Source organism: Neolamprologus multifasciatus, chromosome 5, assembly GCF_963576455.1.
Source record: "Neolamprologus multifasciatus chromosome 5, fNeoMul1.2, whole genome shotgun sequence".
NCBI lineage: Eukaryota > Metazoa > Chordata > Actinopteri > Cichliformes > Cichlidae > Neolamprologus > Neolamprologus multifasciatus.
The window spans coordinates 19,472,442-19,498,297 of record NC_140443.1 but is presented as its reverse complement, the minus strand read 5'-3'; the positions used below and the strand labels follow the sequence as shown (position 1 = coordinate 19,498,297).

The window sequence follows — 25,856 nt, the reverse complement described above, 5'->3', positions numbered from 1 at the left end:
TTCCATCTACAGCTAGCTTTTTCATACGTACTTTTCCATGAACAAGAATTATTATTTACAAGCACAAACATTTCCCTTTGTGTAAATTTGAATCAGTTACCCTATAAATTTCCTCGTCTTCCTCTGGAATAAAGTCTATTAGTTCGTCATCCTGCAGATCACATGATATCGCTCGGCGAATTTCAGGCCCAATATCATGCAGCGTACGAAGGCCAGCCTGGAACCATGACAACAACAAGGCTAAGAGCTATGGTTGTGACCTTCATCTTAAAACTCACAGTGCGAACTCTGACATCATACAGGCACAACCACCACACATACTGAACATACACGCACCTGTGCTGTACAACACCTGACACTTACAGTACTTTCAGACTGTGAGAGATGAGAACACAGAGACAGGCAGATGTGCTCTCCTGAATGTAGCCTTCGGTAGATTCCAGATATGCTTCTGTCACATACTGGGAATACTTTGAGTACTGCAGGAAGTAATTTAATATGAATAAAAAAATGTGATTCATGGCTATTTCTTGAGTTAATTATAGAAAAATGTATGTTCAATCACCCATATGTTGTGTTTAGTATTCAATTTTCATTGCAATGATTGCAATTTGTCAAATAAAACTGATTGCTGCAGTTGCCTTCCTATCACCAAGAACGGGAGATTATGTTGACTGTGTGGTGCCTAAAATGACTGGATTCCAATTTCTTAACCATCTTATTAATTTGGAAAAAGAGAGCAATTTACATTTCAGGTGAAAGCATTGCATGTAATTATATAATGGATTTGTTTTACTTTAATATTTATTTATCTTCATATTTATTCTGCTATTAACTTACCTTCCCATTTTTAAGTTTTTTCTTTAAATTAAATCATTTTTGTATGTACTCATTACTGCGCTACTTTACTTTTACACTTCCAAAATACTTAACATTACTCCAAAAAAGTATTTATTCGTATATTTCGCTTTTACTTTTGCTGATTTTGTTTTGTAGCCCTTTCAGTCCCTTTTTTCCCTCTGAAATATTTTCCCCTAGTTGGAAAGTACTTGGATGAAAAAAAATAACAAAATGTAAATAATGTAAAAATATAATTTTCTTCTCACTCTTTTCTTTATAGATCTATATAATAGCAGAATACATAGAAAAAGTTAAATATAAAGAAACTAGTTGGTCATGTTTTTGTCTGACAGTGATATATGGGACTATACTGACGCCATATATCATACGATATAAGGTAACAGAAACTGCAACAAGCTTTGCATGTGAAATTCATGAGTCGTGGACTGTGATGCACAGAAAATACATGCAATGGTGGCTGAAGACAGTGATGTGCACTTAACATCAACATCTAGCTATTTTTTTAAGACACAGAAGACACAAGTACTAAATTCGCACAAGAGAAACATAAATCACAGAATCATACTGTACACCAAGATCATGAACGTCCTGCTGGATCACAAACCATAACATCAGCACTCTTGATGAGTTTTGAATGAAATGCACAGAGATGTATATCAGATTTAACAAAGTTCATTCATTCATCCATTTTAACAAAGGTCTCGACAGCCTGTCTCACGTTGTCAGAAAAACACTTGAGTGTCGTAAGACTCACCTGTAAAGCAATGGCTGTGTTGTTCTGGGAAGGGTGTGCACCCACCAGGCCTTCCTCTTTACGTTTCTTGAATTTCCTAAAGTAGTCCTGTATCAGGAAGGTGGCATAGAACTTCCCCACGGTTACCTCATCATCTGAGTGAACAGACCACACAAATGCTTCCTATGTCAGCAACACACAGTACCCTGGGAGAGAGAGGGAAAGACTCTTCTCTTCCCTCGTCTATGGGTGGGGGGGAGGGGAGGGGTTCACCACCTTAGAACTTAAGAATAGCGAGGCACTTTTTAACCTCCACCAACCAAATGATTTCTAACCAAATGTTATAAATCCATTTTGATGGTGTATATACTTTACCTCATTATGTACCAAATAGGATCATTTGCTGTGTATCAGAAAGGACAGAGAATGAACATATCCCAACACGACTTCATGTGTGTATTTCTGTGAGATTACATGTATGTAAGTATGTCTGACTTGTGGATGATTTAATTGGAGGAATTTGTGTTCAAACACCTGCAACATTAAAAGGACTCATAAAACTTTAAATGATTACTATTGCTCTGGAGAAAGTCTTTTCTTCTTCAAGAGAAGATCAACAAGAGCATCAGAGCTCATTGGAAATTAATGAACAATTTTAATTCTGTTCAGTTAATCATGACAGGAAAACAGAAAGGCTTTTCAATTTTTAAATGTGTATCAAAAACTATTTTTCCATTTAGGCCACTTGATTAATTTCTTCAAATTTTTCTTAATTTTTTTTTTCTAAATCTTTCTTGAATGTCAAAGGATGCTATTGAATGTTTTTTAACTGCTTTAGCACATGCAAGCAAGCAAAACTACAGTATGCATCATACATGTCCGTGTGTAATTTCATATGCTTGTGCTCATGTATGCCCCTACATAATATTATGTATGCTTTTTTTCTAAATACTGTACTCAAAGCTTGTGTTCTTGCATGTATATTCTGCCATTTTTTGAATTTAAAAAGCATGTACGAGTGTGTGAGAATCATTCTGAAGCAGGGGTCTGAATCACTTTGAACAAGCACGCTGGGGACAGAGATCAGAGAGAGAGGCAACACTAGTTCCATGCCACCACCCTAAAACAGAACTGCTTCAGAATATTCTGAAGTGTTTTCAAAGTTTTGGACACAGAGATACAAAAGTATGAGAAGAAAAAAGCTCAGGCAGTAAAAAAAAAAAAAAAAAAAGACAGAAGAGAGAGAGTAGAGAGAAGAAACAGATAAAGAAGGAAAGACAGATGTTAGAGAGAAAGACGAAGCATGCTCTTGCACAGTGGTCTATAAGGCCATGCAAGCCCAAAGCCCAGCAGATAGTCAGTGGCCTCCATCAGCATCCAGGGCAGGCGGGAGGGAGCAGTGTGTACTGAATACACACAGACTAAAAAAGACATAATGCTGAGGGGACAACAGGGAGAAGATGAACAAAGCAGAAACAGCACAATATAGCCTTATTTATATGTGATACTGTCTCAGTGTGAGCGTGAGTGTTGGGTTTTATTTAAGGACTTGGTTACAAAATACCTGTTTGGAGTAATTATATGTGAACAGCATGGAAGCATATGGTTTGTGTGTGTGTGTTTTCTGCAGGCTGCTTTAGGCTGATTTGTGTGTCAAACAGAAGGACATGAAGGTGTCTGTGATGTTAATTCCACTAACCACCAGCAGGAGGCACCACTTGATCCAGCAGCTTCATGCTGGTTCTCTTCCAAATTTTCTTGATGACAGCTCGCAGCTCTTCGTTGGCCTGCTCTAGATTACCTGCACCACAGGGAAACAAGCATCCCTGAGAACCCAGCCCTCCACTTTACAGCCATTTAAACTGAAGTTGAGAACAATTAACGCAGTGTGTGCATGAGCTGGATTTTGGGGGAATATTTTTCTTTGTTCTCTTAGCAGCAATTTAATGAAATGTCATTCATGTTTGATTTATACCTTCTGTTTTTATCTTTAGGGCTGTCCGCACCAGTGCAAACAAAGTGGCATTAAACATAACAGTACCATCACTGTTCAGAGGCATGTTCATGGCTACCAGCCTCTGAAAGAAGAGAACAAGCCTTTAATACTGTTATTGTCATTTCTACCTGAAATTATTAATCAAAATGACAGGAGAGGAGGGGAGAGGAGGGGAGAGGAGAGGAGACCTTGCAAGCCACTCTGTGAGGACACAGCTTGCCGAAACCCAGAGGAGGCTGGATGCGACGAAGAAGGGTTACAACATCCAGATGTTTAATTCTGCCTCTATATGAGAAAAATACATAGAAATGAATGACATAGTCAAAAAATGAACATGAGCATGAATATTCAGATGAGGAATAAAGCACATACTTTGCCTCAGGGTCATACTCTGACCAAATTCTTTTGAATTCATCAAGGTGGTGAGGACCAAGAATGGACCAATCACGTGTGAGATAGTCAAAGTTGTCCATAATGACGGCCACAAACAAATTAATAATCTACGAAAATAACAGAAAAAGGTCTTAATATATTTACAAAGTATTTTTTCAAAATAACAGACATACAGTATACATAGGGTTCTAGGAACACATGCTATTTTATAGAAAGGACATTTTTTTATGACACTATTGTGCTATGATGCACATAACTTGGACCTGTTGTTTTATGTTAAGATGATTTTAAGGATTATTCATTTTTGCCCCATTTCATATTAGCTCTAGGTGTAAGAATGATCAAAATGATGAGCAAATGTGAAAACTGATATCTTTAGGAAGCAGAACTCCCACTAGTGATACTGCAAATGATAAGGTAGTGCAATACACACCACGCAAGTATAACTGATAAGAAATGAATCCTAAGATAAACATAGTTTCATATCTGTGTACCAAGAAAGCACAGAGCATGTAGAAAGTGATGAAGTAAACTATTGCAAATCCACTGCCACACGTCATCTCCTCCCCGGGGTTGTAGTCAGACTCTGGGTCGCACAGTTTCCCTGGCATACAGGCCAACATGATCTCTTGCCACGCTTCACCTGTGGCACACCTGGAGAAAACGCAGGCATGGCACACACAAATTAATCACCTAGAAAACAAATTTGATTTTCCTGATGGCCTGACATCAGTTATCCACAGACCTGAAGAGAAGCAGCACGGCCTGTGGGAAGGTCTGGAAGTTGTTGTTTCTGTTAATGTGAGTGCCATCAACCATTGCAATCTTTCCAAACACCTGTTAGAGAAACATTGCCAAATGAATACAACTGCACTCTTACTGTTGTGGTTAAAAATCAGTGGAAAAAGTATTTTCTGTCCAGTTTACCAACCTGCATGCCAATGACAGCGTAGATGAAGAACAGCATGGCTATCAGAAGAGCAACATATGGCAGAGCCTTAAGACAAAAACAGGGGAAAAGTAGAAAAAGATTATTATGAGCAAATTCCATTTTTCCCTTAGACATTGATTAAACATTTGCGCTGCATCTCACCTGAAAGGATTTAATAAAAGTCCAAAGCAGGGTGCGAATACCCTCTCCTCTGCTGAGAAGTTTGACCAGCCGCATGACTCGAAACAGACGAAAAAAAGTGATGGAGATTCGAGCGCTGTCCTCTGTGTTCTGTGGAGGAAACGTTCAGTGTTATGCAGCAGAAGAGCAACAGAGCACGTTTATAGTGAACACAGAGCACCCGGCTGTGCTTTATGGGATGATGAAGTCTTATCCAAGACGTCTGTACCAGCTACATATGGGCTGAGAAAGCAGCACTGCATCTTTTCATAGTGAAAAACTGAAACTGTATCTTTAAATCAAAGCTGAGTTTTGCTTTTATTTGAGCAGAGATTTTCTGGTTTGACCGCTATGCCTTTCGGATAGGATTGCAGCTCTCAAAAACAAATGTAAAGACTTCAAAAAACACAATCTAGAGAAGTCTTTTAGGCAGTCTGCGGCAGCTGATATGTGTCTGTTTCTGCCTGTGTATAAAGCACTGTCAGGTTCCCTGTCACTGTAAAGACCTACAGGGAAGGAAGCAAGGAGGCAAGCATGCTGGAGAAAACCTTGCCATACTTGACAGGACACATCTGCACAAGCATGGCACCCTCAGTCCAGAGTCACTGCATGCGGAGTCACAGTGGGACCAACCCGAACGGGTCGGCCAGGAGGTTCACAGGTCAGAGCTGGGTGACCTGATCCCAGGGGTCATCCATGGGTCACTACCCCACCCAAGAATGGTGGCAGAGACCATGTAGCAGTGTCAACAATACAAACGTGAAGAGCGGCTTAAAAACCGCTCCCACCTAACAGGATACAAACGTCACGTTTGAGAGACACACTCTCCTTCGAAATAACTCCAAACAAAAGGAAAAATTAAAAGCAAATGTTTTGAGGATTTATGCGAAGGAGCTAACAAAAGCAACATGAGGAAAAAAAGAAAAGAAATATAACGAGAAAGGAAACCTGAACGTGAAAACGTAATAGTACATAACATGGACTTGAAATAAGCAACAGATCATAGAAAGTGTAACTGACAACAGAAGACCAAACAGAGAAATGCAAATCCAAACATGGCATGGCCCTGACAGAGTTAAAGGGGTGGGGGGTGGAGCATCTTACCCCCATCTCATCCAACTGAGGAGTCTCCGTTGGCTTTAAAATCAAAGACCTGTATTAATGACTTGTACAGAGGCCGCAGGTCTAACACACAGTGGGCCAAAAACGTGGAACAACACAATTGATAATTTTTGTTTTGTTTTGTTTTTAATATCACATGACACCAGCACACGTCAGCAAAGACGCAGACAGAACACAGTCACTACTCTTCTCACTGAGAGGACAAACTGTCTTATAGTTTCACTGTGACAAAGACACACATGTATTTACCATTAAATCTTATCTTAACACTTTAAAAGACCGCCAAACAACAAGTTCACATTACTTAACATTTCTATGTGGGGTTGACTGACATACAACATAAAATTACTTAAATACGAATCAACATTTAAGACTGACACACAACTTTATCACTCCCCCAGTGTAATGGTTTTTATTGATGGGACTAAATGATGATGACATCCTCTTAGACAATGTTAATGAGTTGTTACGTCTAACTGACAAATGCAATGAATCGATGTTGCTATAAAAGCATCATGTGCTGTTCTTACAGTCCTGCTGTATCTCGACATATACCCTGCAGGCTTCAGATTCAGACAGGTACACATCAACATATGACTGCACAAAAATCATATATTGTGTGCTTGAAGCATTATCTATGGCACAAATAGACACAAGAGAGTACAAGTAGGATGTTCACAATCCAATAGTTTGTCATTTTAAGTGACTGAAAATTTGCTGACCAAAAGAGCTCGAGTATGATCAATTATGTACACACAGTCGCTCGCACAGATTCACACCCATACACAACTTTTGTTTGTAATTCATGTCAATTGACAAATAAATCATTTGATATCATCAGCTGTAATCAGCGAGCATTTATCCCCAAACAAAATCCAGATGCAAAACTTTTAAAAAAAGAAAAGAAACATCAGTCATAGTGATGGTGGTTAGGCTGAGCCTGTATCATGATAATGTGATTTTACAGCAAAAAAAAAAGCATTTAGCTCCATGTGGAAAATATCAGAAAGGCTCAGCACTGACAACATAAGATAATCACACAGATATGGCTTGAGTCAATATTTTGCAAACTGTCATTATGAGGTGCAGCATGAGCAGAAATGATTAAAAAAATAGAATTAGCCTGAGGAGGTTCTTTAGGTAATCCTGGCCACAGCGCCGATGGAGCATGCGTTCAGCATTGCCACGTTGCTGGGGAAGCACTGCACGCACACGCAAGACCTTTGAATGATGTGAACTCATAGCAATGCAGCAACTCATGCATGTCAGTAGTGCCCTGCAACAAAACTGCCATAGCAGGGCGCTCTCACAGTCCGGTGCAGAAGGATATGAATAAACATCAGAGAGGGAAAAGAGAGAGAGAGAGGCAGACAAAGAGGCAGGAGGAGGAGGGAAACAGCAATAGAGACCAAGACTGGGACAGAAAAGAAAACCAGAGAGACTGAGCCATACTGAAACAGGGAGAAGAAGAAGAAAGGCAGAAAGGTAGAAAGAAGGAAAAAGTAGAGAGTTGCTGCGGGAGTGTTCATGCACCTGACTGGAGTCTACACACCTGCGCTACATATGAGCTCCATTCTGAGCTTTAAGAGCTCACTACAGGAAGACAGAACAAAACACAGAGACAATCACTCACAGAGACACAAACACAAGATCATCAAAGAACCTCAGACTCAGCTGCATTAAACCACCATCATTGTAAGTGTACAAAATCACACTAAATTCGTGCCTACTGAACTCCTGGGAGATTTTCAGACCTTACCTGAATTTTTACTTTGATGTGAACACTACAACTGAGGCCTAACTTTTAGTATAGTTTCCTTTTAGGTCACTCTGTGACTTGATCTGTTCCCTGATTGATGCATTACAGCAGCTGCATGTGAAGCCACAGTGGCCTCTACACAACTTTAAGGACAATAAATGGTGACATTAGGAAACACAAGTAAATTTTTGTTAGGAATTCCCAAACACACTGAGCTTCATAGGTTCATCGGTTTAATTCCCAACATTATTGCCCTTAATGTTGTGTAGAATTTCCAAGCTCTGAGCACCAGGGCCATTCTGTCTGGAAGTAAAAAGGAGTGTAGCAAGCGAACAAGGACAAACTGCACAAGGCTCTATGGAAAAAACTGACCGGAGGGGAATGGAGCGGGTGGCCAAGCGCCATCTGCGAGAGGCGGGACATGGAAAGGATGTTAGGGGGATGAGGTGAGTGTCTGACAGCCCAGCATGCATTTGGAGAGGTCACAGTGTTCTGGTAAGAATCTGAGTAATGACACGAGTCATGACTGACACAGCAAGCAAGTAGAAAAAAAATATTACTGACTCAAAACACATCCTCATAACAGATCTCCTGTTATGAATAAATGCAAAACTAGAATATCTGAACATTTACATGCAGTGCAAATAAGAAAGAAATGCCATGAAAAAGCATGTCATAGAACCACAATGTGAAATAAACATCATGTCTCCAACACACACACACACACTAACACACTCCTCTGCATACACTCGCACATACAACCTAAAGCACACGCTGAACACACATTAAACACACATGCATAACAATAAAAAACCTGAAAACACACCACTGTGTCTTATGCTTCAAAGAAAGTTAATGTTTTCTTGTGCACTCATGCAGACACACATTTTGGAACACAAACTAAGAAGACATGAAAAATTACTCCAGAAAAACAGCACTGCAGCTCAGACATGAGAGCACTCAGGAGGGGGGAGGAGGGTCAGTTTGGGTGATAAGCCTTTGGTATGCTACTGCTATAGTAAGCACCATATTCACCATAGTTATTATTTGGAAATGCAACATTTGGGTGTTTGTTGGAACTTTCTTTTACTATTTTTTCCTAGCTAAGCTCAAAGCAAAAGAAGCACAAAAGCAGACATCCAGTCTTTGATTTTAGATGTTTCTTTTAGCAAAGGAAAGCTATAAAGAGAAGGAATCATCTACTATTTTATTGAGCTTCGATATTAATTTTTTAAAAGTACTGCAAAATTACAAAAATCTCTTTGTCTTTGTCGTTAGTCCATAGCAAAGGGGTCCCAAAGATAAAGTTGTCATCAACAAAAGGTTACACACAAACAACATTTTTTCATTGCCATACTTGCCTCTACAAGTTTCTATGGAAACAAAATAAACAAGAGTAAGAGTTAGACAACTACATCAGAAACCATCCTGCTCTGGACCAAATTCTGGCCACAGTTCACAAAGAAATGTGAGGTTTTGACATTGCTATGTCCAAGAATAAACAGAATAATCAACACGTTCATCAACAAGTTTGTTGCGATGTCCTGTCAAAAACTGCAACAAAAGTTACAGCAGCACAGACAGAAGCAGAACTCCAACAGGAGAGATCTGAGTTAGGTCAATTTAGCATGAAAGAAAAGCTTCATGAAAATCAAACTGAAGTTTTACAAACAAAGCCAACAGCCAGCTTTAAATCATACTTTTTAAATTCTTTTATTAGGGATGCATTTTCAACATTTCTATTATATTTTATAGCGGAAGCTGAATAAGATTCACAGTAAATTTAAGCTAATAACACTAAAACTTGCCAGGTGGCTTTCTTATAAGGCTTCAGTTCAACTTACAAATCAGAAAAGAAGTAGTACTTACGTTAACTTCTGTGATAGCGATATCGACGACACTACCGACAACAATTAAGGCATCAAATGTGTTCCAAGCATCAGCAAAATAGTGCTGTTAGTGCACGAAGGTACATGTAAGGGGAAATGATGGGGATGAAAGTGATGACCAAGAAGACGGGGAAGGGATAGGGGAAGAGAATCAGACAAGAGTGGAAATTTAAAGGAAGTCGTTGTAATGAAATGGAAGGGTTGGAGAGAGAAAGAAAGGAGGAAAAAGTTAGACAAAGCAGCAGAAATCAGAGTCCTGCCCCTGAAACCTGCTATGGAGGTGGTCTGAAAGGAAAGAAGTCAAAGAGCAGCGGGGTGCTTCAAGCTGAGCTTACTTACATCAATCTCACTGAGAACAATGTCTACTATGCTGCCAATCACAACCAGGGCGTCGAACACATTCCAGGCATCCCCAAAATATCCCTGAGTGAGGTTGAGCGTGTGGTGGGGCGAGTCAAATGTGATATCAGCACAAAAACAAGAAGGCTTTACTCTCACACTGAAATTTAAATCAACGAACTGCTCATTTAAGGACACACGGAAACCCCAGCTAGCTACTTCACCTGAAGGGCTCGTGATTATACAGACTGTGACTGATTGCAGAACACTAAATTTGCACAAATTCCATGCTAACAATAAAATTACACATGAACACTCTGTGACTAAAAAAATGGTAAAAAGAAAAAAAAAAGATTATTTTTAGCTTAAAAATGGAAGCACGGCACCCCACACGTGTTTCTCTTACTAGCATCCTGTCCTTCTTCGCAACACAGAGCTGTCAGCAGGCAGGCATGCCAAAGGGGAAATGGAAACAAATATTTACATGTCCACATGCTGCTTCTTTAATAAACATAACTGAACATTTTACAAATCGCAGTTTTAGAAATATGCTGAAGAGATGGATACCACTCGTTGCTTTACTTAACAGTCATACTGAAATGTTATTTTCTGCAAGCTTGTACACTCAAAAAAAATGAAATTTGGTGGTTGTTACATGTACAAGATTCAAACTTGTAATTTGCACTAAATAATTTCATGTTTCTATGGTGAACGTAATTAAATCATGTAGCATCTGCATGAAATTCAGCAACTTAATTTGTTCTTGTTGAGATGACATGATACAATCTAGTAAGAGTGGTTCGTTGCCTGGACTCACGAAATTCACAAGATCACAGATAGATGTCAAACTGCAGGAAAATCGCTGGAGTTTTAAGAGGCAGACAACTACACCCACACCACGTGTATGCTATTGCTATTTATTGTGGTTTAACCTGTCAAGGACAAAAACGTACAGAAAATTCTGCATCAAGCCTTGTAATCATAGCTTTCCTGGTTTTGTTAAGCCTAGATTGACAGCATGGTGGTGTGATGGTTAGTGCTGTTGCCTCACAGCAAGAAGGGCCTGGGTTCAAATCCACAGTCTGGCTGGTTTGCAGTGTGTAATTAGGGTTAAGTTAATTGGTGATTCTAGATTACCCATGAATTTAAGTGCAAATGGTTTGTCTCTATGAAATCATCAACCTGCATATTGGTTCATTAAGAAAGACTAGCAGTAATTGCCTTGATTAACAAAGTAGTTGTTCAAACAACAAGATTTCACTGTGCTTTCCTAAAGTTTTAAACTTGTGTAGAATGAATTAAAACAAATTTCACTTTACATACTTAAATGAATCACTTCAAGTCAATGTAAGTATACTACGTTGATCCAATGTAATCTGATTACATTAAACCACCAAATCCCAAATGTGTTGGTTTGATATGGTCAAAAATGGGTTATTGTACTTGGTTAAATCACGTGGAAAAAGGTGCCGTGATTAAATTGTGTTCGTCCAACAACAGATTTTTTTGAGTGTATAAAGAAACTGAATATAACCATAGACTGTACATGAAAGCTGGATAACCATCATTATGAACGGGTTTGTGATGTTCTGTAAAGTAGTGAGTTTAGTATTCTGGATGCTACCACCAAATCTTTCTATAGCAGGCTGCAAACATGTTTATTTCTGCTGTAAGGCTGGACATGTGAACTGAGGTGTCTAAGGGGACTGACCTACCATTCAAAGTCAGCTCTTGGGGTTGCCAGTTGTGTTTGACACATTTTGCCCCGTTCATATTTTTTATGATTAGCTAAGCTAACTGACTACTAGTTAGTGTATAGACATCTGAGCGGTATTGTCCTTCTAACTCTTCTCCTAATGTTGAAAAGTTACTCTAATAAGCAAAAGCATTTCACAGCAAATGCATCCGTTTAATAGCTGGACTTAATTTGATGCTTCATGTCAGCTCACCCTGGGTTTGAAAGCGATGAGTTTGAGAACCATTTCCACAGTGAATACAGCAGTGAAGACCATATTGAGAATATCCATTACGTAGTTAAAGAGTGCAGACTGGCCGTAGTGCTGCAGACAGAGATGGAGATGGTCGGTTAACATAAAGATTCAATGTATTCAATATACAATGGGAAAGTAATGCGATGTGTCTGAACAAACAGTCTGTTTGCATTTTTTATGTTTTTCTGTGACTCTAGTACTTATGTTCACCACATTGCTTCTTATAATTCTGTCAGTGCCAAGAAAAAATAGCAAAACCTGAGCAACTGAAAATGACATTTTGCAGGCTGATGCATCCATACTAATGAAAAGACTTACAGCAACTTACGAGATACTCTAATGATTTAAGTCTGCATATTTACAGTCTCGTGGACTCCATGCAGTACTGGGAAAAAACTAAAAACACCTTTATTGCTTCCATTAGCATTCAGAGGGTAAGGAGCAGCCATGTTCTGGGGTTGGTTAACTGATTATCAGTAAGTACCTCTATAAAATAACAGAGGCTTTGGCAGTTTGCCGGTTTGAAGCATTCAGGTGTGTGTTAACACAATGCCACAATCTTTAACAGACGTCCCAGAAAATTCAAACCGAGGTCACTCATGTGGCACAAGTGTATGCTTCAACAAAAGTTTCTCTAAGTAGAAAAATCCATAACTTCAAAGACTCTTTGATGGCTGGTTGTCTGGCAGGTAAATACTTGACTTCTTACCTGTACAGCCAGGCAGAGTGTGTTGAGCATGATGAGCACAAACATGATGTACTCAAACCCAGTGGAGTTCACCACATACCAGAACTTGTACTGGTATGGGTTCTTTGGGATGTATCTCCTCAGAGGACGGGCTTTAAGAGCATATTCCACACACTGACGCTGCACACAAATACACAAAATATTTAACATCATCATTTAAGAACAATCTTAACGTTCCCTTTTAAATGAGACACAATATTAAAAATGTAAAGGAGCTCATGAGCATTAGAACGTCATCTGTCTTGCTACTTTGTTGATGTTTTGTTTTTCTTGACACAAAGTGAGAGGAACCCCAGATTTTTAGTGTAATACACTAAAAACATAAAGAAAAGCCTTCAAAATTAATCATTATACTTTACACATAATGTTTTGTGCTTCTAATGACACTGACCTGGTTCTTGTCGAGTTCACAGTTTTTATACTCCTTCTCTCCCTGTTCCTGAAATGTGACGATCACAAAACCTACAAAGATGTTCATCATGAAAAAGGCGATGATGATGATGTAGATGATGAAGAAGATGGAAATCTCCACGCGGTAGTTGTAAATGGGACCAAGGTTTTCCCTGTTGGAGTCAATGGCCTTGTACAATAACCTAAAGAAAGATGAGAACAAGCCAACACGTGATTCAGATTCACAAATTCAGGCTTTCTCCGTGCATTATCTAAAACGTAATCAGCTCAGTGATGATATCTTTCAATCTTACGCAGGCCAGCCTTCAAAGGTGGACACAGTGAACAGAGCCATCATGGCCATGAGGACGTTGTCAAAGTTAAAGTCACTGTTGTGCCACACCCGTTTGTGGACAGTTGGCTGGTTCACGTCTCCATCTTTGTACAGGATGTAGGTGCCCCTGTGACAAAACATGTTGCATGGAGGTTTAAGTCCAACCTGTGATGTTAAACCAGGAAATCTGCAGTTCAGAAGCAAGACGGGATGAAACTCACTTGCACTCTCCTGGGCTGGACTTAGCTTCATCTGTGCAGCGATAGAATTTTCCCTGCAAAAAGGAAAAGGAAACGTTTTTGCTGTTATTACACATTTTGAACTTCTTTGGATTGATGTGTATTATTTTTCAAACTCAGAGATGCTCACCTTGAACAGCTGCACGCCTATACAGGCAAACATGAACTGAAGCAGCGTGGTGACGATCATGATGTTACCGATAGTTCTGATGGCCACAAACACACACTGCACAACGTGCTGTAAGACACAGATAAAAATGTTTAAAGCAAGGTTTCAGATAGTGGCTATTGTAGGCATGCTAGAAAAGGTCTCGAGTAGCACCCACCTTCAGGCCTTTGGCTCTATTGATGGCCCTCAGGGGTCGAAGTACTCGAAGGACCCTGAGAATCTTCACCACAGAGATGGCAGAAGACCTGAGTGTAAACAAATAATAATAACAGTTTATAAAAAAGAAGAATCAGAGAAATATGAGCATTTTTAGGGGTCAAGAACCACTTCAGGAGCTCACTGTGGGAGATAAAGTAACTGCTGCACTCTGCTTGTATGTTAAAATCTGAATGGCCTGCTTCAACCAAAAGATAAAAAAAATGACATAAAGTGCTCAGATGATTGATGATTGAGCTTCTTGTCACCTCTATATTATTGCTCAAAGGGGATTTTAGTTTATTTCCTAACTTTCTTCCTTTAACTATTTTTCTTATGAATGAAACCTTTTTGTTTGTGCAAAAAGCTTAATGCAAATATGTTCTGGTTTTTCTGTACTCACTGAATGCCAAAGGAAACGAGGGAGACTCCCACCACCAGCAGGTCCAGAAGGTTGAAGTAATTCCTGCAGAATGCTCCTTTATGAAGAAAAGCTCCATATGTCGTCATCTAAGGAGAGGACAGAGGAAGTTAAAAGAGCAAATGACCAAAAAAAACAAAAAAAACATGTAGCATCCAGAAACAAATACAGTGTTGTACTCCTCACACTCCAGCAGAAACAAACAAACACACTGAGCTAACATTTTAAATAGGAAAAACTCATTCTCAGCACTCATTCCCATTATCTCACAGTCAAACACACACGCCCGCACACGTCTCCACACTCTTATAGATCACTCTGATTCGGGGTGGCGAGTTCAGAGCAGTGAAACAGGAGGCTAAAATCTACCATCGCCACCCCCACGGCCCTTAGCTACATGAATGTAGTAGTAAGTCATTCATTTCGCAATCTACTATGGGAGGCAATAAAACATGCATTTTGTTGCCATGACGTCGGGGATATTTACTACCTGCAAGAGCTCTAGTTATAGAGATTGGAAAATAGAAATGGCCTTACTGTCACATTCATGTGGACCGTCAGCTTAAAGCACATTCCATTATGTTCTTTAATAGTTCAGCGTAAGGGGAAGCAGCTCCCAATTAAAACTCCAGAGATCAGCAGGCAGAGAAGAAAAACCAGCCAAAATAACTCTTCTTCAAATAATAAAAGTAAAGGATTCCTTCCAAGAGTGCATGTAAATGTGGAGACCTGCAGACAAAGACTGGATGAGGTGGCTCACTAAGAGCAGTGGACGATTTAGAGTCAAACAGCACTGGGTTGGCAAGTGTTTGCCCACTCCCACGGAAAAAAGAAAGAAAAAAGCTGCAGAGAAAACTCCACATTTCTATGCACTCAGTCGGGGAAAGCAGACTGAACCATGCTCGGCAGGAGCATGGTTGATTTTGCCCCCTCTTTTATGGGTAATCTGAGGAGCAGTCAGTACGAGAGGCATGGAGTTAGCTTTGACTGGAGTTGATTTTCGACTTTCAATTACCGCCACTCTGAAGATGACCTCAAACTCAACTTCAGCCAATGCTCTGATATGTCTGAGCAGCCCATTAAAAAATTGTGTTGCATCGCACGGGAGGGGGTTGCATTACTTATTACATATCTGCATCATCAAAATCATTTCAGCAATGACTGCCCGAATGAAGTGACACCCATGTGAGTATAATGTAAATGTTCATGATGTTTCCTTCCCCTAACAGTTCTTTCATCAGTGCAATTTGAGCAAATCTTGTGTTTGTGTTCGTGTGTGCAATATAGTGACTAACAATTCCAAAATTCGCTTCATCTTCTTCTTTTTTTTTTGCTTTTTTTTTTTTTTTTTTGCTTTTTAAAAGAGGTGCCATGAAGAAAAAAGTAAATAAGAGAAAGGAAACAAACAAGCCAGGTTGTACTGAGTGGCGGGTGACACACAAGGAGAGAATGCAGCAAGGCTCTCGTTGTCATTTAAGGGGTTACCTTCAATACGATCTCAAATGTAAACATACTAGTGAAGACATAATCTGCATAGCCTAGGACCTGGAAGGCAACGAGACGTTTGGAATGTTATTGGGGTGTGGTTAGTTACAGCACGCACAGGGGACACAGGGAATTTACCTTCAAAACGATCTCAACAGTAAAGATAGCCGTGAAAGCATAGTCAAAGTAACCAAGTATCTGCAAGAAGCAACGTAGATGTTTAACAAAGACAGTTCATTGAGCAGCGTCATACATTACATGTTAACAAAATGAAAGGGGAAAAAAAGGAAAGCATTTTCTGGAAAGGATTTGTTAGAGTGAAGAACTCACAGCAAAGTTACTTACTGACCTTACAGCTGTTTTTGCCTGTTTTAGCTCATAAAATATGAGTCTGCACCTTGAAGCAGACAAGGAACTTCAATCTGCTTTTAAATGGAAGTGCAAATCGAGGAACAGAAACCAGGAACTAGTCTGATGTGTTTCTTATTTTCTTGTAAAGCACATGCATGCCCAACTAATTAATCAAAAGCTCTACTAAATGTACTGCAATCACATGCAAAACAATAAAAGACAAACAATACTATAAAAAAACAATGTGAACTTGAAGTGTCTTAGATTTAAAAGGCTGCCATTAAGGACTTGATCTCTATATCTTGGAAAGGACCAGAAGGAACGGAGCGATCAGATGTCCGCTTTCAATATAGACACTAGATTTTCAAGTACTTATCCCGGTGTCCTGACAGGACAATTACACTGAATATATGTTTTCGAAAATAAACTGTATCTAATGCTTTCTTGTCTAGGTTAAAGAGAGAATAAATCACATGGCTCAAGATAAAGAAATTGTGAAGTGCAGAAATAACAGACATGAATTTAATACATACCATTTTCACTGCAGTAAAAAGAGTATTGAATGTCATCCTATTACTGATTACTATGGAAAATAAGTGATTTATATTAAAAGTAAAATGCATCCTTTGTTTTGTTACTTTTTTATGTTTTTACAAAAGTGTATAAACTCATGTAGAGTATGCTTTGCAAAATCATCCATATAAAGTACAAAGATCAGCTATAGCAGGGATGCCGAACATAAGGCTCAGGTGACAAAGACTCCAATCCAGCTCACTGGGGGACACAAATTTCGAATTTCTAACTGTATTTTCAAAGATTTTACAGCTTTTTCTACTGATAAAAAGCTCGCCTACTGCCATTCATACTGCACTTAAGTCAAGTAATAGATAAACAGAAAAATTCTTGTTTTTCACTACCTACTATAGAATTGTGCATTTTTTTTATAGTGGGTCCACAGTCTTAACAAATTGGAAAAAATTACATTTTCTGGGAATGACCAAAAACTTTTGTTCATGATTGCAAAACAGGCCATGAGCTCCCAGAACCTTATCTGTACATGTCAATTGACTAATTTCAGCCCAAAGAGTTGTGCTGACAGACTTTCTATGTGGCCCACAATGTAAAAAGAGTCTGAGATCCCTGATTTAAAAGGTGTAGTAATTACAATAAATGGGCTAAAACATGCAAAACCAAGAGTACGGTCATTTATAGAAGCATCACAAATTGTTAACCAAAGGCAAACATGAGAAAAGTTATTTTTAAATTATTTTACTTCATTTATGTGACTTTACTAATCTGTTCATTTGAAGTTCAGAAATTTTATGACAGGGTTTATAAACTTACGATATTGCGAGCTGAGAAGTTTCGGATTGGATCCTCAGCAGCGAGTGAGACGGAGCTGAGCATGATGAACACCAGGATGAGGTTGGTGAAAATGTGATGATTAATGAGTCTGTGGCAAAACACACGAACCCTGAAGAAAAACAACAACAAAAACACAGCAGACATCAGTGTTATATGAATACCGACCTGTTTGTGCGTGCACAAACGTAATTTCATCTCACGGGTTTGTGTTGCTGAAGATGAAGAAGGCACTTCCCTCTGGGATAGGAGTGATCTTCTCCTTCTTTACCAGGTCGGAGATGACCGGCCGAGGCCCCGATGGGACTTCAGGATCCTCCTCCTCCGCTGCAGTGTCGTCATTGTCCTCCTCCTCCTCCTTAAACGAAGGCAGGAAATATGTAATGTGTAACACACGTAACTTTTCAAACTGTAAACATGTTTTATGACTTAATAAAATTTAAAAAAGAATACCTTGTCATCTTTATCATCATCTTTTTTGTCCCTGTAATGAACACAGATATTTTTATAAATGCAGACTGGAGTTTGAGCAATTATCCAAGCAAATATTTGAAGTAATTCGTTGTCACAAAGAGACATATTGGACGGTCACCCTTTTTTGTCTCCTTCATCTGTGTTGAGAGATTCTGCATCTGCCAAGTTGTCCACAGCGATAGCCAAGAAGACATTCAAGAGGATATCTGAGTAAAGTGTTAAGTCGAGAACAACTCTCCCACTACGAATAAAGTAAAATTCTAGTGACTAATCAATAACACATGTCTGCAGTGGATACAAAGAATTATTGTTTTCTTTGTAACAGCTACACCTTTGTCAGTGTGAGCGAGGATACAGTTTCCACAGATGAATAGGATGATGAAGTAAAAGCACACAATCATTCCAGAGGAGGACGGGCCCCCATACGCCATGATCCCATCATACATTACAGCATTCCAGTCTTCTCCAGTCAGAATCTGAATAGTTCACAATATTTATTATGTGAGAAACACAACAACTGAAAAACATCAAGCATAATAAGTGCCAGCTTCTTTGTACGATGCAGGGTGGCTACAATGAACATGTTAGAGCTGCAGTAAATTTGCAGTGATTGTGGGTATGATGTGGATGCTGAAACAAGTTTACTGGCATTCATATGCATTTGGACGCTGTGGTCTTATGCCAAATTGTTTTAGGAATTGACACTCACGGCCACTTTTTTAGGTACACCTTGCTATTTCCCTTAGCCTTCAGAACGGCTTTAATTCTTCATGACACAGATTCAACACGGTGCCACAAATAGTCCTCAGAGATTTGGTGCCATACTTTCATGACAGCATCACAGCGTTGCTGCTGATTGATCAGCTGCATGATGTAAATCTCCCATTCCACCACATCCCAGGTGTTAAACTGGATTCAGATCTGCCAAATGCCAAATTCAGACCCCATCATCTGAATTTCACAGCAGAATTCAAGACTCATCAGACCAGGCAACATTTTCCTAGTCTTCTATTATCCAATTTTGGTGACCCAGTGTGAACTGCCTCAGTTTCCTATTCTTAGCTGCTGTAGCTCATCTGCTTCTCCTTTGACCTTTAATATCAACAAGGTATTTTTGCCAGAGAACTGCTGGTGACTGGATAACTTCTTCTGTTCAGACCATTCTCTGTAAATAATAAAGATGGTTGTGTTGTAAAATCCCAGCAGATCAGCACTTTCTGAAATACTCAGGGCATCCTATCTGGAACCAACCACTATGCCACATTCAAAGCCACTTAAATCACCTTTCTTCTCCATTCTGATGGTTCAGTTTGAGTTTCAGCAGGTCATCTTGATCACGCCTACATACCCTAATGTCCTGAGTTGTTGATCATGATTACATATTTGTATGAACCAGCAGCTGAACATGTATTCCTAATAGTGGCTACCTAAAAGTAGTAATAGTAGTAATATTTCAGGCTGTGCTTTTCCTGACTAAAATCCAATCTCCAGTCCAGCCCCTCCTGCCCTGGTTGTACATCACCTCTCTCCAGAGGTTTACTAGCAGCACTTCAATTCTGTGTTTTTGCTAACCTGTGTCTCCTCATGTGTGGTGTCTGTCTGCTCATTCATCTGTGGTAAAATTCTCCCGTCTACAGTGTCTCACTTTAGTCTGCTGTGCCCAATCTGCCACAACCTTTCAGCCTGCCGCTCACAAACCATGCCATATAAAGAGATCAAAATGTTCTTTTGAAAAACTTCTCTCAACAATTCAAATTTGGGTTTTCAATAAAGCTTCTGAGTTCAGCCTTCAGGTACACTCACGTTCCTTACATGTTTAGTTGTTTTTATAAATCTGTTCTACAACTTCTTGTTACTTATGAACTGACATTTTAGATATGAATCTCTAAAATGGGCAAATACTGACTCATATAATGGCTTGTTCACAGAATCTGTCTAGTCTGCCACAAATTCTTCTACATCTGTATGAAACACACCCTTCACCAATTTTATTTACATTTTCAGCCTATTTTACTTGCTGTGTATTTGTATTTAACAGTCAGATTTTACTGTATGACATTATCTGAACTCTGTTAATACCTGAAACACAGTGAGGAGGGCCTGGGGAAAGTTGTCGAAGGTGCTCCTTTTTGTCTGGGTTTCGTCAAAGTTGAATTTTCCACCAAACACCTGCATGCCGAGCAGGGAGAAGATGATGATGAAGAGGAAGAGCAGCAGAAGCAGGGAAGCAATGGACTTCATGGAGTTGAGCAGCGATGCCACCAGGTTACTCAGAGACTGCCAGTGTCTAAACAGACGGTCGACCAAGAGAGAGGAGGACGGACGGGATTTTAATCGAACTCCACAGGCACAAGACTGTGAACACACGAGCACGAACGCACAGCATGTTGACAGTCTTACCGTGTGACCTTGAAAATCCTCAGCAGGCGCACGCAGCGGAACACAGAGATGCCGAGTGGAGACATGATTTCCAGCTCCACCAGAATGGTTTCAGTGATTCCTCCGCACACAACAAAGCAGTCAAAGCGGTTGAAGAGTGACACAAAATAAGCCTGCAGCCCAAGACTGTACATCTTTACCAACATTTCACATGTGAACAGGGCGAGCAGCACCTTGTTGGCCACATCTGAAAAGCAGGGGAAAAGATATTAAATCAGATGAATAAATAGTGAAAGAGAATGATGCATTATGTATTGGAGGGTTTTTCTGTCTTTTAATGTAACATATAGTAGATCAAACCTCTGGTTGCACAAATATTTTTATATTACACCTTCTTGCAGCTTCTTGTAGCTTTTTCTTTGTGTACACTTCATTTAATTATTACTCTTTTTTTACTTCAACCTTATTTCTATTTTCTATTTCTTTATTTTTTATCACAGTTGGACAAAATCTTGCTATGAATGCACATAATTCCCATTAATTAAACACATTATTTGCATAAAAATCATGACATTTAAAACAATTTAGCCTTAGCCATCCACAAAATACATACAGTAATAGAGAAGATGGGAAAAAAAATCAAATTAGTAAAAATATTCTGATATTTCATGAGAACATCATGACAACATGTTACATTAAGTAATCCTTTAAAAAAACACTAATTAATAGAAGATAACCCATTTAAACAAATTCATTCATTTTATTTCAAAATGAGACGTTTGTAATTCGTACCTTGCACCTGTGTCAGCCACAAAGGCTGATTGTAATGTTCTGATGATATGGTCAGGGTGTTGAGGAACACAAGGATGATGACCAGCCAATAGAAAGGCACTGACTTGACAGCCAAACGGCACTTCCTGCGGCAGAATCTGTTCCATCGGCGCCAGCGCCGACTGCAATGGCAAAGGACACTTTCAGCACAAAGAGGCTCAGTTTGCACATAAAGAACACAAGACGCAGTCACACCGATTATGAAGTCAAAACAATGGAACAAACTCATCACTGCAGTGTTTTTAAGAAAATCTCGAAAGTGTGTGCCTCGAAAGTGTGCGTAATAAGAAGAACGCAGTGAAGTATGGGTGAATGCCCACAGGGGACTGCATCAATGCGTTTCTGCAAGTCATACAGTACAGTAAATGAGCTGAAAAGTACTGTGTAAGCCTATTCTCTAAAAATACCTTATAGCACATGCTGACTATATAAAAGTTGTTGATTTATCATTCCCTGTAACATCTCATTAAAATACAGTAAAAAAGAAGCCAAGCAAAATAAAAATCAGTGTAATTGAATGCAGGCAAAAACCATATATTAACAGCTACATGCACTATGTAGACATGCCTACCTACAAATATACTGACCTGAACTTTGACTTTGAAATCTTTTGACTGAAAAGAAGAACAAGTGAAAGTTGATGAATGCATCTTGTAGCTGAAATGAGTTGCTAGCATGTAGTTAACTGACATCAACCCCAAAAAGTGCAGCTGCAATGTTTGCAGCATGAAGTTTACCAGTTTTTTTAAACACATATGACAAGATAAAGCAGGCACTGACACGGCAAAATGGCTGTGCTGACTGAAAATAGTGACACCGAAAGAAATCCTGTGTACAGGTTCATAGTGCAAAGTTCTCACCACAGAGGTCCGCAGCATGGCGTCTTTTCATCCTCCCCGTTCTGATTCTCGGTGTTCACAGACTCTGTTTCACTGGCTGGAACGCTTGCTGTGGCATCAAATAAGGGAGCATATTTAAAAAATATATATAAACAAAATCTATGCACTTTGCAATGGTAGAAGATTCTTCAGAAAGGCACAACGCATGCTTCCCATCAGGAGCAAGTGTAGAAAATGTTCCCATTGTATCAACAAGAACGTAGATGCACAAGAAACATATAAACAAAGAGAATTCAGAAACTCTTTTCAGGTGAACGAGAACTGTATGACAGTGATTTTAATCTCCAAAGCCACAGTGCAATCACAAAGCTACCTCAATGAAAGCAACGTGCTAAGTTCCACAGCTCTGCATCACTGTCATCATCAGTATCATTTACCAAGTGCTGAGAGTGAGCTGACGTGGGTCAGGCGAGTGGACAGCTGCTACGTGAGAGCTGACTGATGCAGACAACGAGGAGTGGAGAGAAGACGGGAGCCGAGAGAGGAAGACAGAGCTCTTTAAACTGTCTCTGAAATGCTACACTCAAACTACTGCCAGCACTTTGGAAAGACTGTGTGTGTGCAGACTGATGATGATTAACCGTGTGAAATGTCTCGGTGCTTTAACTCATGTGAGCGAGCGTGGTGTGCTCTCCTGCTTAGCTTACGCAGACGTGCCGGCTTTGATTCATTAGTGGTCGGACAGCTCTCAGCTCTGAAAATAGTGCTGACTGCTGGAGTAGTCATCTGGGTTTAACCCTGTTTCCTACATTCATACTGAGCTCCTGCATTTGAAGTGGAACATGGGAGGGAAACAGGGTGTGGTTGCTATCAAGCACAGCTGTACGGCTCTTCCATATCGGACTAGTTTAATAGGTAAGAGACAAGGGGTTTTTATTCAGGACGAGGACATAAGGAGAAACGTAAGAAGGCTGTGATGTTTGGACACAACAGGTAAAAAACAATTGTAAAGCACAATGTGATGGTATATTTTGTTAGGTTTCACACACACACCCACAAAGCAACAGTTATTAATCTATCCTGGTCAGTAATATGACACTGACTGGTAATATTGCAATAATGACAATGTACATTTCCGTCGAGTCTTAATAGTTTGAGAAAATATGAGCTAAATTTTCTGTATCAGATTAGTTTGATCTTAAAAGACTAACACACACACACACACACACACACACACACACACACAAAAGCTAAAGAACACTGGAGGGAAGCCACAGGATTTACCATGAGTGTCGGACGACTGGCTGAACCACCCAAACCTTCCTTTCTTCTTCTCAGTAAGGTCAGCCAGAGTCACCCCTTCATGTGTAATGCATGCAAGCCAATGCATTCAGACACAACGGCACAGCAGAGGGACATGGAGGGGAGGGGGCGAGAATGGGCTGCTATCAAAATGGGTCAGAGCAGACAAGCACCACAGGACAACAACAGTTTTCAAAATATCAATATTCAACCACGACAAGAGCAGCAGGAGCCACACCGCAGACACTGAGGAGGGCAGAAGAACGACACAGAGAGCTGTTAGTCAAAGGAAGCGTCTGGAGGTGGCAGCGCCCTGTACTAACATGTGACCATGCAAATTAAAGCATTTACCTTTGAACATGTTAGTAGGGGTTCATGTTTCGTGGACAGACACTATAAAGCCAGCATGGATGTCTTAGAAAAGCAGTATGGACTCCCTCCTTCTAACACGGCACAATTAACGGCGATTTTCCTGCTTTCTGGTAAATTTACAAAGCACCGCTGTTCTGAAAAATTGGAGCAATAGACTGGTGGAAGAGGCAGGAATATACACAAGGAGTACATAACAGACGTGGGGAAATCATAATGAGTTGACAAAAGGCAAAAAATAGAAAACCCAAGCTCAAACTCTAGGATGAAGCAGTTGCAGGTTTTCTTTTCTGTATCATGTGTGCCGCTTATATAAAGAGGATTTGGATTACTTTTTTTCTACTGCTTGAGTAACATGTTTCTTTTTTTTCCTTTCCTTTCCTTTCCTTCCTTTCCTTCCTTTCACTGGTGCTTACAGAGTGCTCCACTTCCATCACCGACATACATGGAGGCTGGAGACAAAACTAGTCTGATCATTTAGTTTCAAACACCTTCCACATATCCACATATGGATGTCAATACTGGCCTCTGTGTCGATATTTGTGCATCTACGCATTTGTCAGTATGTGTACTCTGCTTCTCTATAACCAAAAGGTAGAAGCACAGGCATTACTGTGGGTCATCAATAAATCCCAGGAGTCCTGTTTTGTTTTTTTTCTTTAACTGTGTTGATCAGCTGGCACAATTGATCAACTTGCCTTGTCTAGCTCCATTATAGCGTCCATTTTTGCAAATTTGCATGAGAAAACAGAATATTTCAGGGCTCAATCAGACCTAATTAAGATTTCCATGATGCTGGTTTCAAATCTCTGGTGGCTTTCTTCCTGCTTGATTCAAGCAGAATCATTGGGCTAAAAGCAGAGAGGACTTAAATGATGTGTTAGATTATTAAGATTTTTTCTAATTAATACCCCCTCTATCTGTTCTCAATATGTCTCAGCGTAATTGACCAGTTATCTGGGGCAATATGAAAAATAGAGCACTTTAGACCCAATAAGTCAGGACACAGCACCGATTCTGATTTAAGCAATGGCACGTTCTTTCTCCAGAGTGATTTTTGGTTTGAAGATACTGCTTTTAACCAAGAAAAAAGAAACTCTCTCAAACCAGTAATGATGTACACTACTTGATATTTATCCTTGACATGGAAAGAGTAGCTTCAATCAGTTATTTGCATTGAAGCACTCTTGTGATGGCAGCGTAGCGTTAACGGCCGGAAAAAGGAAGCGGGTCAGACGGCGCTTACGGTTACGCTTGCTCTCCTCATCTGCCTCGTCCTCATTGTCAGGGTCAATGTCTTCAGCCTGAGTGATCCAGTCCAGGTAACCCTTCAGATCCTCCTCCAGCTGTTGCTTTTCACGCAGCTTCTGGAAGTCTCCGCGAGCTTTGGCCTTTTCCCTCTCCTTGGAGAACTCTCTGTATTTGCAGAAAGAACCCCCAAAACAAAACAAAACAAACAAACAAACAAACAAAAAAAAACAGAAACACCAACAAATACACAGTAATGCACGAATTAAACACAAACATGGGACGTTTCACAGCAAACAAGAAACAAATTGTTTCACACAAAATGGAAAGCAACAAACATGTCGTTCTGTTCTAGATCATTTTTCCCAACAGAATAAAGACATTCTGTGTATGAGTTTCTGTATATCCTCTTTTCTACATTCTTTAGTCACAGCCTTTTAATTTCTTGTGTGTTTTTCAGAAATGTAGCCACTGGAGGGAGATGTACGCCTTTAAGAGACGACACAGAGCTATATTTAGAGCCCGG

At 39.7% G+C, this 25,856-nt stretch overlaps 1 protein-coding gene across 9 annotated transcripts in view; it reads right to left on the bottom strand.

The window, feature by feature from the left end:
• The window catches only part of cacna1da (calcium channel, voltage-dependent, L type, alpha 1D subunit, a), a 56,899-nt gene that overhangs the window by 4,791 nt on the left and 26,252 nt on the right, over positions 1–25,856 (bottom strand). For 3 of the 9 annotated variants that reach the window (XM_085158440.1, XM_085158441.1, XM_085158439.1), the window contains exons 9-42: positions 25,329–25,498; positions 23,696–23,770; positions 22,433–22,520; positions 22,160–22,186; positions 21,534–21,694; positions 20,763–20,988; positions 20,442–20,649; positions 18,718–18,838; positions 18,481–18,568; positions 18,342–18,372; positions 18,092–18,246; positions 17,871–18,000; positions 16,314–16,373; positions 16,176–16,235; positions 14,673–14,779; positions 14,232–14,319; positions 14,036–14,143; positions 13,888–13,940; positions 13,647–13,793; positions 13,334–13,535; positions 12,904–13,062; positions 12,153–12,263; positions 9,845–9,928; positions 6,199–6,231; positions 5,077–5,205; positions 4,915–4,980; positions 4,729–4,820; positions 4,478–4,637; positions 3,963–4,090; positions 3,779–3,875; positions 3,570–3,672; positions 3,294–3,395; positions 1,616–1,749; positions 101–217 (exon numbers count right to left, since the gene is read on the bottom strand). In XM_085158440.1, coding sequence (XP_085014566.1) covers positions 101–217; positions 1,616–1,749; positions 3,294–3,395; positions 3,570–3,672; positions 3,779–3,875; positions 3,963–4,090; positions 4,478–4,637; positions 4,729–4,820; positions 4,915–4,980; positions 5,077–5,205; positions 6,199–6,231; positions 9,845–9,928; positions 12,153–12,263; positions 12,904–13,062; positions 13,334–13,535; positions 13,647–13,793; positions 13,888–13,940; positions 14,036–14,143; positions 14,232–14,319; positions 14,673–14,779; positions 16,176–16,235; positions 16,314–16,373; positions 17,871–18,000; positions 18,092–18,246; positions 18,342–18,372; positions 18,481–18,568; positions 18,718–18,838; positions 20,442–20,649; positions 20,763–20,988; positions 21,534–21,694; positions 22,160–22,186; positions 22,433–22,520; positions 23,696–23,770; positions 25,329–25,498 — 3,820 coding nt within the window. The remainder of the gene's footprint in view (positions 1–100; positions 218–1,615; positions 1,750–3,293; positions 3,396–3,569; positions 3,673–3,778; positions 3,876–3,962; positions 4,091–4,477; positions 4,638–4,728; positions 4,821–4,914; positions 4,981–5,076; positions 5,206–6,198; positions 6,232–9,844; positions 9,929–12,152; positions 12,264–12,903; positions 13,063–13,333; positions 13,536–13,646; positions 13,794–13,887; positions 13,941–14,035; positions 14,144–14,231; positions 14,320–14,672; positions 14,780–16,175; positions 16,236–16,313; positions 16,374–17,870; positions 18,001–18,091; positions 18,247–18,341; positions 18,373–18,480; positions 18,569–18,717; positions 18,839–20,441; positions 20,650–20,762; positions 20,989–21,533; positions 21,695–22,159; positions 22,187–22,432; positions 22,521–23,695; positions 23,771–25,328; positions 25,499–25,856) is intronic. The other 6 variants (XM_085158442.1, XM_085158444.1, XM_085158443.1 and 3 more) reach the window with 6 other exon arrangements.